Raw genomic sequence first — 13637 nt, forward strand, 5'->3', positions numbered from 1 at the left:
TTTTTAATCAGGAATTGCAATTCCTAATCCGGAATACCCTTAATTGAAAACTGCCTTAATCACCTTACCATCGATATGTTGACAAAAACCTGTCTTTTCATCCAAATAATCAAAAGATATCAATAGTTGTAACAGATCTGTCGATGTAACTGTGAAAATCAAGTTTGAAAAGGTTTTGCAGCAGATTTTCTAATTTCTACATTTTTATCGTATGTTATATATAACATACATGTATTTTATAGATCAGTTCATCAAAACAATTCACTTGATCTATAATATATATGTATAACATAATGATATATATCCTAATCATATCACGAGTTTCTTATGAAAAAGCAACAATATCACAATCAGTATTCAACCTCCCAAAAATCATGGATTTACTGTTTGATAGCCTGCAGGGTATATTTGATAGACAAAATGAGTTTATTTCAAAAAGTTTAACCTTTAGATTTGCACGTCTGAGACTATGTTGGTAGTGATGAGATGCCATGAGTTTTCAAGTAATTGAATGCCGTTTGATGCACGTTGCCAGCTTTCAAAAATCTATTTCATTTAATGAATACTATCATATTTGAGGCATGCATTCCCAGTACCATGCATCGGGATACTATCGGTTAATTCATGCACTCAAGTAAAGAGGCGCCATCTGGTATCGCCGAAAGAAAACTACTATGCGCGTCCTACCATGCGAGCTGCTATTCAAATGAATTTGTATACACCACACAGCAACATACATACACACACATACACTGAGATACTGTAAGTCTGGCCTGGGCGCGATACTCATCGAAATAAACAATTTTTTTCAGAAAGATTAAAATTGGCTCTCGAATTAATAAGTTGAACAGAATCGAAATACCATTTTGTCAAATTCATATCTATCAGCAAACTGGAAAATAATTTTCTGCCCTAAAACAAGATAATGTTAATATTCAGTTCTATTTAGTTGTATATGTTTACATTATATCAGGAAGCATGCATACATTTCTCACATATATATGTTAAATATAATAATAATGATAAGCATATTCAATAGGATTAAAGAAAAGAAAAAAAACTTCCATCCAAGGCAATACTGAAATAGATAATCATATCTAAAGCAAAATTGTTTTTTGTCTTTACACGGCATAAGCAGTTTTCAAAAATACTGACAAAGTATTCTTAAGTGAATTTAACAAGGCTGAAGACTTTATCTTTAGCAAGCGAGAATTTAAATCTGACCTCTTTATTCTATATTCACTTAGATTCAATCAACAATTTTTTCGTTCTGGTTTCATTTTTAGTTTAGTTTCCGCAAAATGTTAAGCAAATAGCTGAATTGATTAGTAAGGTACACATTGGTCATTTTAAATCATTTATCTCAAACAAAAATCGACCTCTTCTTGGTGAAATTAATCGGGTTTCATTCGAAAAATCAATTTCCAATCAACTGTCAACATCTTTAGATCTTTCAATGCATTGTTTAACTTTCGGCAACAGCAAAGGCTGAAAGCATCGTTTAATGATCAGTCGCTTTGATGTGAAAGAGATTTCCATCGTTTTATCCACTATTTTTCTATAGATTTCAACGAACATTTTGCTCCTAGTTAAAAACGCGTTAAGCTACGATATTAGAGTCGAAAGTCTAAATAACCATTGAAAATCATTATCTGAAACTATTTCTAAACGCAAGAAAATACAAATACGTACATTCATACACGAATAAAATGAATTTATGAATATAATCACCTTAAATGGTAGAAAAGATATTATTATTACTATTATTATTATTATTATCATCAACTATGATATAATAAGTAGCCATATACAACATTATCATACGATATACCAACTAATTATCAAAATAAGACACGCACGCAAAAAATGAACGAGAATTTCTCAGAGCTGTCATTTGCAAAATCTAATAAATCACGAGAAACGGCTGATTACTGCCCGTCGGAAAGTGGCTAGAAGGTGCGGGTTTGAAAAGGTGAAGCCACTCGAGTGCCTTATTCAATGGTAAATCCTACAATCAGGGTGAACACTAACAACTCATTAAGATAATTGAGTTACGGAAGGTAGGATGAACCCATCATCTGATCAGACAGGTTCATAGAGGATACATTTGTATCCCCTAATCCCTAAATGCTTTTTCCTTTTGTTCATTAATTATATTGCATCTTATTTTAGGGCAATGGCCCATTGATAAGAAACTCAGAGAATCCAAGAAAAGAGCAGTTACCAAGCTTGACTGGTCACCACACAGCTCAATGGCGACAACACTGAGCAGACAAACTTATAAAATCAGCCACTAACGATTACATGGTGGTGTAGTGGTTAGCATGTTCGGCTTGCATGCGCGAGGCCCCGGTTCAAATCCTGACAGGGCAAAACCCAATACGCATAGAGGTATGGATGTGCTACTGGTTCTGGATATCTTATCTCAGGTCAAACATTTTTTAAAGCCGCCTCTTTGGTGGAAACATCTTTTTAAGTCGCATGAAAGTTGCATAAAGACGGAAGTGGCGTTGAAGCATCGCAGGAATGATGCATTACAGGTTTTGCAAAATGACAAGTTATTGAGAGAATCTCGTGAGAATGAAAAACTGAAAAAAGAAAACAAAATCATTAAAATAATCTATGAATGAATGAATTTATATGAGGTATTTTAGATTTGTTACCAGGTCGTCTTTGCTTTCTGTAGACAATGTAATCATCTGTGAGTAGGAAAAACCGGTTTTAATTGCGTGGATTTTAACAACTTACCGAAACAAACTGATCGTTTACTTTCATTTTAAACGTCGGGAACTAAATCAATTCAAAATCGTACGTAAAAGTTTGCGGTGACATTATGAAGACGGAAAATAGAGATTATTTTCAAAGTTGGGTGATATAGGGAAGAGGGTATGAACTTGTCAAATACTGGATATAAAAATACACCGAGATATCCTTCAAAAAAGATAAATTCAATTGACTTTTCTTTGGCTTCGAAATTTGAGACAATAAATGTGTAATTTTAGACAATTGAAATTTTAGACATAGTTATGTGTAACATTTTTACATCGAATATTCTGGAATATGCGAAAAATACACCATGAGAAAAAGTGTTAAGAACTTGAAGTACTTCATCTGAAGAAAAGTGAAGCCATACGCAATCTGAATGACGTCAGACCAAATTGTGAGAAAATGAAGGATGAAATTGAGACGAGTCAACAACATGAAAGTTCAACATTCGGAATAAAAAATCAACTGACATTCATTTCAACGACCAAATCTGTAAATCAGATATGTTTATCGCTAAGATTTCAGATGATTTTGGAAAGGTTTTTTTGAGTATCGCTATTATCAATTACAAAACCATATATTCAGTTCAATGAAATATCAAAGAAAATAGCCGTGTTCATATTATTATTTAGAACGTTCTAGATCTAATTTGTTCCAATTTAGAACAGACCAAGCGTTCACACAATCAAAAAATTTTGTTCTTAATTGAACCATTCCATTTCAGAACGGATCAATAAGACCGACCAAAAAAACTGATTCAGGTCCATTCTAAATCTCGGAACAGACCATTTCTCTGTGTCTACGTAGAAAGTCAGCTTTAAGTTAATCACAATGTTGGGTCTAGCTGCACCAGTGATAACAGCTGATTGAAAAACATGTGAACGCACAACATTAATTTGGTCTCATCTAAATTGTTCCATTCAAGGCACTGGCCGGAAGAAGAACAGACTTACTAGTGATAGATGATATAAACACGGCTAATGTAGGGAATAAATAGATCAGGATCTGGATCCATATCAATAGTGAGATTCACTCATTTCAGTATTAAACGTACCTTTAGCTTTTTGGTATTTTTTGCCATCGTTTTTGATGTATTGACGACTCGTTAAATCATCATCATCTTCTTCGCGACGCACTAGAAAAATAAACACGATCTATATCTGAAAATCGATTCAATTTGTCGGTTTAACGACAAAAGACTGAACGAGAATGATAATATTGACTATTTCATCGGTTTAATGGTTAACAACTATTTCGCCATGATTTCAAAGTAGGCGTCAGTGAATAATGAGACATGTGGGAAAGATTCCCCAAAGGCCGTTACACTCATATTTCTAACAACGAGCTGAGCAGCTATATTTGGTGATAAAACAATAAACCGTTTTTACGTTCTGATGTAGTTTTACACGCGAAACCACACCTTATTCTGAAGATATTCAGTCAATAATCATCGTGTATATGATGCGTATACAGTATACATGCTGAGAGCAGGCAGAAAAACCAATACAAACCATTTATTTCATGTACAAATGTAGAAATCATCCGTAAAACAAAAATGTAGGAATCAAACTGAATTAGTAACATTATGGGATGAACGCAAAAAATAAGGGATTATACATAATGGACTCACTTTAATATTTTTTAGCCAGGTCTAACTGGCCCGGACCAAATCTGAGTAAGATATGATCCGTGCCTGATTTGGGAGAGCAACGACACGTGAATCACTCATTCGTTAATAAAATGCTATCAAAATGATGCTGTGACAAGTTAGGTGACCTACTTCCGGAACCAGTAAGCATTCACACGGAATATGACCTGTGTTAGAAATTTGGCACTGGCCCGGTCCAATGTTTGTGGTAAGCCAATTTGGCCAGTGTTAACCGGACATTTGGCAGCAGTGTGAATGGTTGAAGCAAGTCTCATCTGGCTTGGGCCATCGTTGGCAGTCGAAAATGCTTGTTTGATCACAGCTATAAGGTCCTGCAACGAATGGGTGAACACTATGAAAAATTCAACTTACATTCTTCTTCTCTTCTTCTATATTCTAGTTCATCATCATCTTCATCATCATTGGCATCTTCAGCTTCCTCTTGCTGTCGTTCGAGGTGCTCTCTGACTAGTCTCATTTCTTCTTGACGTTTTAAATGCTGTTCAGTGTTCGGGTCTCTGAAATAAAGGAAATGAAAATAAAACCTGAAGCCAAAGAGAAAACTAATGATAGATGACCATTGTTGCAGTGTAATGTTGCTGAAATATAAAGATACTTGAACGCAAACCTTCAAAACCAAGATGAATTCCAAAGTACTGATACTAATAAAAGTTTCATTGATTCAACTTCCATCTTACTTAATATAATCTTTTGTGAGGTAAAGTAAAAATTGGAGAATTCATGAAGCTAGTATGAAACCGGGAGACAATACTGATAACATAGATCAAGGATAAGTCCTGAAGGCAATTTGATGATGTGGTAAAAGAGATGAACTCGGATTAATCAGCAACGTTTCCTCACCATGGATAAATCGGGCAAAGACCTCGGATCTAGAAAACAAGATTTCCTCGAAAACAAGCGCCGAAAGTGATCTAAACATGCATAAACATACCTCATCGCCGCTGACAAAGTTTCCTCATCAAATGACGCTGAACCATCGGATAATCCATCTTTATCATTCTGACCGAAGTTAATATAATCAACGCATGCTCGTTCCCTGGCAGTATTCCCCATACGGATGATCTCTAAATTCTCCACTGTGTCCAACCCCACATCATGAATTACCCTCGTATTACGGTAACAATCGTCTATTTGCATATGTTCACTAACTATATTCCTGGATCGTCGCATCTCTTTTGATTCGGTTAAGACGCGATTCTCATCACATTCACCGCCGTTTAATAATTCTCCGTCTGCGAACGAACCGCTTCTGAATTCATCCGATACTGATCTGGTCACGCCGGTATAACGAAACGTTTCTTCCGATGACCTTTTCCCGCTCATAGCCCGATCCTGCGGTGGATTTTTCGTAAAACTGTTCGTTTCGATGAATCTCAATCGCTCGCACATCTTCGAAATGGCTTCGTTTGAAGTCGTACGTACATCTACAATATCACGTCCGCACATAATTTCCTCAACTTCGACATCTTCCCAGTCGCCGTCGTCATCCTCGCCGTTCTCATTATCTTCATTCGGAGTCACAGCGACATCCGATTTCAAACGAAACTTCTTGACATTTTCCGTGTCGTTCGGTTGGTTGCTCGTTGATACTTGATGACTAGCAGCTTCTTCAATAACGTTGCCTGGCGAGACAGCTGTCCGATTTAATTCGCGATCAAAGGTTTCCAAATGTCTGATTCGATCGTCTTGCGCCGTGTCTGGCTTTTCATTCATGTTGCTATTCAGACATAAGTCGAAATAGAGCATTCGATCTATATGCGGAGTCCATTCATCATATTCCGCTGAATTTTGAACGTATTCATCAGCATCGTGGAAATCATTTGACGCATCGATCTTTATCTCCAATCCACCTCGCTCATTGTCCGAGTTATCAATGTCTTGAACAAATCTGAATTCACCTTTATCGCTTTCCATGCCATTGACTCCTTCACTTGGGGAACTGTCCTCAGTTGTAGCTTCAACTTGAGTATTATCCGTCATTTCATCATTATCCTTAAAAGCAACAATATCGAAATCACTTTCAATATTGTTTTCATTCCTAATGATATCCTCATCTATAAGTTCTTCATCAACTATACGTTTAAATACGCATTGTTCCCTTTCTTCGGTCAAATCAGAACCAGCACCATTCCTTTTATCCACTTCGAGATGAAATTCGTCCATTGTAGCTTTCGTAATAATTACAATATCTCATTCATTTATTATTAGGTATAGACAGCAACATCATAAACAACATGGAAGCAAATTTTAATCCAATGCATCTGTTCATGTTCAACACCTATATACATGATGATGATGCATGATGTACTGCTTCGCTTCCAAGCCTCGATTTCTCAATGAAAAGCATATAATCCGAACACTTTTCTACTCATATTCGTGGCTATTACGTATATATGTGATATTCTGCTGTGTGACACTTTCAGCCAGTCACGAGTGCCAACATCTTCCTCTTAGAATATCGAAAACTGGTGATAGCCTTACTGCACTCGCACAAATACTTAAACAGTACTACTTCTCCCGTAATGTAGATGGTTACATAGTCATTGCGTAAATGGAAATAAGGGTCAGACACCAGTCAGTTAGCCTACCTCGGGATCGAAAGTATTTGCCGCACTGTAAATAGTTTTGAACCATAAGAGCATATGTAAAAACCTTAATCCAGCAATTCTATCACCCTAGGAAATAATCCAGTTGTGGGATTATCTATTAATGTAAAGCCAGCAGTTACCGTACTGGCGGCTACATCAAATTGTATCTTCGTTTGATACCAGCACAGAAAACTAGGCTAAAATATTCTTGTCGCAATTCATCGTAAAAAATGCCCCAGTCCGCCGCTAGAACATGCTGTCAAGAGAGTGATCTTCTAACAAACCGATGAAGTGTATTATATGTCCGATAGATATCTTCATTAGATTGCAACGTTTAGATTTGTAATATCCAATGGATTCTGGATGCAAAACTGCAGAACAGTCGTCCATGAACAAAGAGCCGTTTGAGTAAGCGGTAGTTACAGAAATATACCTGACTCCAACATATAGACTGCATATTTTCTTGTTTAGTTACCAAGATATTTTTTTATGGCGGTGAAACGTCATCATTAAGATAAATTCATCCTTGCAACACCATACCTAAATTTTGTCGAAGTTTTTGACTTGATAGAGATTACTTTGGAGCGCATACAGAATAAGCAAAGTTTTGCATAGAATTTACCGATTAAATTTAGTTGAATCAAAGACTATTTGCTGGTAGCAAATTGAAATTTCCATCGGCTCAGTTTCAGACTAATGAAATTATGCAGATTTGACTCCCTAAAGCGCAGTTTCAGACAAATCTGAGGGATTCACTTGAATAAATCTTTATATATCTGATAAAAGTGACTTCAGACATATAAAAACGAAGCCACATTACTGTAATCAGCGATGGCGGAAAATGCTCTCGTCGAACTGGAAAATGATTGGAATTTAAACTGACACACAGCTCGGCGACTGAAATTGCAGAAATTAATATTGAAAGTTGTATTCGATACGGATCAATTTTTCCCGAGTCGCAGAACCGTCGAGACACGTCAAATTACAGATAAATTGATTGTCGTGATATTTCAGTGAAATTTTATGCCTGAAGCATCTTCTCAGAATTGCAAGCCGTAGTATATAATATACGAAGCCTTCTACATTACCAATAATCGTATTGAATTTCACATACGACACTACTAAGAGTGAACGAGTACATCAAACCAGCACTTATTTTCTTCCGCATCCTTGAGAACCACTAAAACATTTAGAATATTCCTGACATATCTCCTCATCTGCTCATCCTAAAACATCGTTAATCGTAATCCGCGTAGAGATTTTATCCGTAATGCTAATCCGTCTATTTCACTAAAACGCATATTTTAGTGGTATTCAGCGTGGCTGAGAGATGACCGGCAAAAATAGTGATTTTCAAACTCTGAATAAAAGTTTTTGACGCGAAGGCGAATCTATCTGTGAGCTGAGGACTGAGGAAGTTTATACCGTGGGTTTGGTTTATACAGTAGTGGCGTGCGCACGAGGGGGTGAAGGAGGGTAGAACTCCTCACCACAGTGCGAGGGTGAGGCATAGAACGCATCAGGTACAAAATAAACAACATTTCTTATATTACAAACACACGTTATCTGAAACGATGAATCAATCGGTAACAAGGTCGAAAACAAGGCGCATCCGATTTGCCAGGTTGGATTTTTTGGATTGGTGGCATCGAGATCACGTGATAAACACATCAAAACATATGCATCAATTAATCTTTTTTCAAATATTGTATCTCGTTTTTTGCGGTTATTTTTTACCTCAATTTGTTTTATAAGAGTATCAGAGCTAATTGAATTAACTACTGTGTTTTCAATATAAGTAAATGAATATATTTGGTTCCCGACTTAGTATGAATGAATTATATGTGGCTGGGTGTGAACATACTATATAAGCACATATATCACTAATGAACCTATAAATAGTAGAGGTGATATCGATTTCGATGTCGTTGGATGGATTTCTATTTCATCGATTGAATATTCATGTTTACCCCCGACTGTTATACTGTCATCAACTGTTTATTCAACATATTTATTGTAGTGAGAGGGAATTGAACTGTAGAAGAATCTGTGTTTAAAACATCGTTTGATAGATGCCAAAGTGTACAGCCGTCCATGCTATCGACGAACATTGATAAATAAGTATAGAGAAGTTATGAGTTCTGAGAATATCTGACAGAGAAATACTAGTTCACTCAACAGGTAAATTCTAGTTTCTAACTCATACATTCTGACAGTAAACATCCGACTTATGCTGTACAACTTGTAGTTCCCTAAGTTTAATTTCTAGGTCCCAAGAGCTACGAATTATAGGAGTTTGACAGTAGTTAGTGGTTGGATATTGAAAGATTGCGAAAGAAGACATTTGATTGCACTCAATCTGTGATACACATATAGTCTCTGGTAATGATATCTTCTCTCCATCACGTATAAATCCCAGTAATGAAGTCAGCTAATTGATTTCCACGCGGAAAAATCCCTGACAGATCTGATGAATAATTCTGCCTTTAAAAATAAGCACATACTTTTAATCAATGGATCAATGAAGACTGTCAGGAATACGGAGTCGGTATAAGTTCATTAACATCTTCAGATCTCTTGCTGTGAACAATGGCGGCCATCTCTCGCTGGTGACTAGTGGCGGCCATCTCTTGATAGTGACTAGTGGTGGCCATCTCTCAATGGTGACTAGTGGCCATCTCTCGCTGGTGACCAGTGGTCATTGGTAACTATATAGTGGTCGTCTCTCTATGGTGACTGGTGCCCAGTGGTCATCGCACTGGTTACTGGTGGTCATCTCTCATTGATGACCAGTAGTTATTTCTAACCGGTACCCAGTAGTCATCTTTCGATGGTGACCGGTGGTCATTTCATGCTGCTGACCAGTGGTCAGGTAGGCATCAACTGTAATAACTACTGTATCTCTCAACCGTACGCACGAAATCTCTGTAATCTCATAAAGCTGCACCTCGAGGGAACATTCACTGAACCTAACACAACATAATAGCACCATCCGTCATCTCACCAACCACACTCTCAAATAGCTATCCAATTTACACAGACACCGACAAAATGACAATTCAAATAGATATGATATATCATTCATCGCTGTGTAGGCAGGCGCAGGCACTGGAGGGAGAATTTGACAAACAGTTGACATTAATTCTGAATGTCACTCGACGTCGCAGTCAACGATGACTTGGACCCCGTTTACAGCTAACACAAAAACCACTCAACTACAGCAACGGTCATATGAAGAATCACAGATACAGACGAGTTGCACATATCATTAAAAATCTCCTAAAATCTCTTAAAACCCATCCTCCCCCGGCAGGGATTCGAACCTGATGGCATCGAGATTGCCACGGCACGAAACCCTGCCATAATCGACCATGTGCGCAGATACATGCGCAGTTCAGATGATGTGATTTTTAGCCAATCAGAAATCCCGTTTTATTTTAGCCCGGGTTTTCCCATTTATAGTTCTTCCTTGAAATTTTTCCCATTTATAGTTCTTCCTTGAAATTTGCCTCAACGATTATACAACGAGCAATCTGATTGGTGCCGCCAGTTTTCGTTCGGATAGTGCGCATGTAACTGCGCACATGGTCGTTTATGGCAGGGGTTCGTGCCGTGGCTGAGTGTAGCGATGCCATCAGGTTCAAGTCCCTGCAGAAGGAGGATGCTTAAAACCAGAAGAGCATTATTACAGGCCAGTTTTATATAAACCCCCACGAATGAGGTATGAACTTAGTGGAGGTCTTCTGACAAGTGGGGGGGGGGGGAGGGTTGAAGACATTTTCATCCCTAGGTCAAATCATGCGCAGATATTCCAACACAAATTGGCATTTAGACGGGCGAGACTTGAGCCAATAACGAAACCCAGAAGATGTTGCATGTGTAATCAGGTGTGAAAACGATCCGCCAATATTCAACGACAACAACAAAAAACAATATATCTGTATCTAAGGTTATGTAGAGATGAAATGAAGCGTTCAATCCTGAGAACTTGTGACAAGATTTAACAAGAAGAAAAGTTCATATTCCCACAGGCAAATCACGACACCCCTGCGTCTGCTACAACAAGATGCTAATCAAGATATTTCGTCTTCGCACCAGCCATAACCAATATGACCCCACAGCGCCGTTCAGAGCAGGCATCTTCGTAGACAGACAGAAGTCAATCTAGTTAGGAAAAACAAAGAGCCTGCTGAAGAAACAAAGTCTCTCGCGTCTTAACCCTCTGTTTCTGTATGTTCAATTCGGTAAATATATTGATAAGCAACTGAGTAAGATTTCTAAAATTCATATAAAGCTGAAACAAACCACTGAACAAACTGAAGCGGAAGATGGAATTCATTCACGAATGAATTTGTTTATCACAGATTTGCATCAAGTTTGAAACCCAGATATCCACCAGTTTTGACAAAGACCTCATCTCAGATTTCTTCTTTCTATTAAAAGATATCAGGCCTAGCCAGTTCATTGTCCAAGCTTATACGCAGTATATGTCCTTGTAGCCGCATTTATGAAGTAATGTACAGCTTATGACATTTCATACATTTCTTATGATGGTATATTGTATATCGAATTCAACTAACGCACCGCGTATAAGGCTTGCAATTTCATTACATCAAACGTGGTGGTCGTGTTAACATGTCGCTGATGATGAAACTAGATATTAGCAGCAATAACCGCTAAGATGAAAGAGGTTGGACAGGCTCAGAGAAAAACGACACGAGAGTAAAACCAGATAAAGATACCAATTCTATTTATCATAGTCCATGTATTCTAGGTTTTAAGGATTTGCTTTGATAGCTGAATATTCTATCTATGGAAAATGTTGACCAAATCACAAAGATAACAATTCATAAATGATGAGCATGTGGCAAAGTGCAAAAAGATTATGAACTTAGAAAATGCAGAATTGAGAAAATTTGAACTCAAAACACCAGAAAACTCAAACTAACTTTTGAGCAACTGGCTGCTGATGTCCCGAGTTCAACTAATCTAAAAATTCGCTCAATTCTAGAACTAATGTTCCATCAACTGCTGCTCTATCAGTTTGGTAGCCCTGGCAAGTGACTAGTGAACTAAACCAGCTCGATTTCTCGCATTGAGAAAATTATCGTCATTTAGATACAGAATTGTAGCACTCGTACTGAACCAAATGAGCATATCATCATCATCTTCATCAGTGCCGTTAAGCCACGTATTATTGCACCACAGAAAGAATGTCATCTCTTTTTACTGAAGTGATGCGTCTACCGACATAATACACCAGACAGAATTGGCAAGTAATTGGTTTTTTAAGCCCGTAGGGAAAATACAAACTGCGGTTACCCAGAACGACAATGATGACGATGACAGGAATGTAGGCAGTCGACGGACGTACAGAACGATACTGAATAATCAAAACTGCGTCTTTTTCCCGCGATGTCGATAAACCCCGGTGAGATATGAATAAGTAGTCTTTTTCTGATGGACTAATGCATTTTCATTCTTTGATGAAACTGTCAGTAACAGCAGCTATATGAATGCAGATCCGCGCTCGGCCAAACTTAGCGCCAATATCAATCCTTCAGGGGAAATGGCCAGTGTAGTTAAGTGGCCTCACCACATATTATTGTTGCGTTGGTCTCTCGTATATGTTGTTAAAAGCTCCTCACCGGATGATGGAAAATTATGGACAGAAACATTAATCTAGACATTGATCCATTCAGTTATCTTATTCGCTCGTTACTTGTGCGTAGGGTTCTGATTTTCACTAATTTTTCGCAGTGCCATCTAAACCGATCTACCCGACCAATTTGCATTCAGAGTCATGCCACACATGATAGCATAAGAGAAGTGAATATGATATGATCTCCAGAGTATGCGTGATTCATCTTACATAATATTCCCTATAAACTACAACCTTAAAAGTGTATTGAATAATGTGAAAAAAAATCTCATCTGATAAATAGATCTCCTTAAGTTTCAGCTTCCGAGAATTCTATTAAACTAGACATGTACAGCAATTAGAACTACAATGGCTAATGACTTCTCGGTTATTCCACTAGGGAGAAGTTAAAGTTTCATGAAATTTCAACATCTCTCTCGGGGGTGGGGAGGTGAAAAAATCTTGAAATTAATGGCTTCACATATGTATTGGCAGAATCCGTCTGATATTTAAGTAGTTCGCTCGAAACTTTTCAGTTTGTTACACGACATTCAAAAGGATTCGCCTTGGATAGTGACTCAGCTGATAACATCAAGACATTGGTTATTTACTTAGCTATAGCAGTCTGTAATGGCAAATGCGACCAAACAAAATTGTCAGGAATCTTTGATGGATGCCATTGTCTATTATTGAGTCATGACGTTTCTTCCGTCCGTCTGGCAGGAGATGTCTCTTCTGTGCTTTGATTAACAATCATGGATAACGAGACTGAATGTAAATAAGTATTCACCGTCGTTCGTCGCAAGTGCGTTCCAAGCCCGATACGAGGAATATTTCAAAACTTACTTTTCACGCAAGCGACGCGTTTTTCTGAAAGATAATTAACCGTATCAAGTTCCATAGATGAGTAGAGTTTTAACTGGGTCATGGTTACTTTCCTGAATTTATTTATCATTTTTCAGGCTGATTTTCA

The 13637-nt window shown here is 37.6% G+C and overlaps 1 protein-coding gene across 3 annotated transcripts in view; it reads right to left on the minus strand.

Annotated features, from left to right (window-relative positions):
• The window catches only part of LOC141905025 (uncharacterized), a 101363-nt gene that overhangs the window by 67286 nt on the left and 20440 nt on the right, over positions 1 to 13637 (minus strand). For all 3 annotated transcript variants that reach the window (XM_074793736.1, XM_074793735.1, XM_074793734.1), the window contains exons 3-4: positions 4787 to 4932; positions 3821 to 3901 (exon numbers count right to left, since the gene is read on the minus strand). In XM_074793736.1, the coding sequence (XP_074649837.1) occupies positions 3821 to 3901; positions 4787 to 4932 (227 nt within the window). The remainder of the gene's footprint in view (positions 1 to 3820; positions 3902 to 4786; positions 4933 to 13637) is intronic.

The sequence above is a fragment of the Tubulanus polymorphus genome, chromosome 5, assembly GCF_964204645.1.
Source record: "Tubulanus polymorphus chromosome 5, tnTubPoly1.2, whole genome shotgun sequence".
NCBI classification, from domain to species: Eukaryota; Metazoa; Nemertea; class Palaeonemertea; order Tubulaniformes; family Tubulanidae; genus Tubulanus; species Tubulanus polymorphus.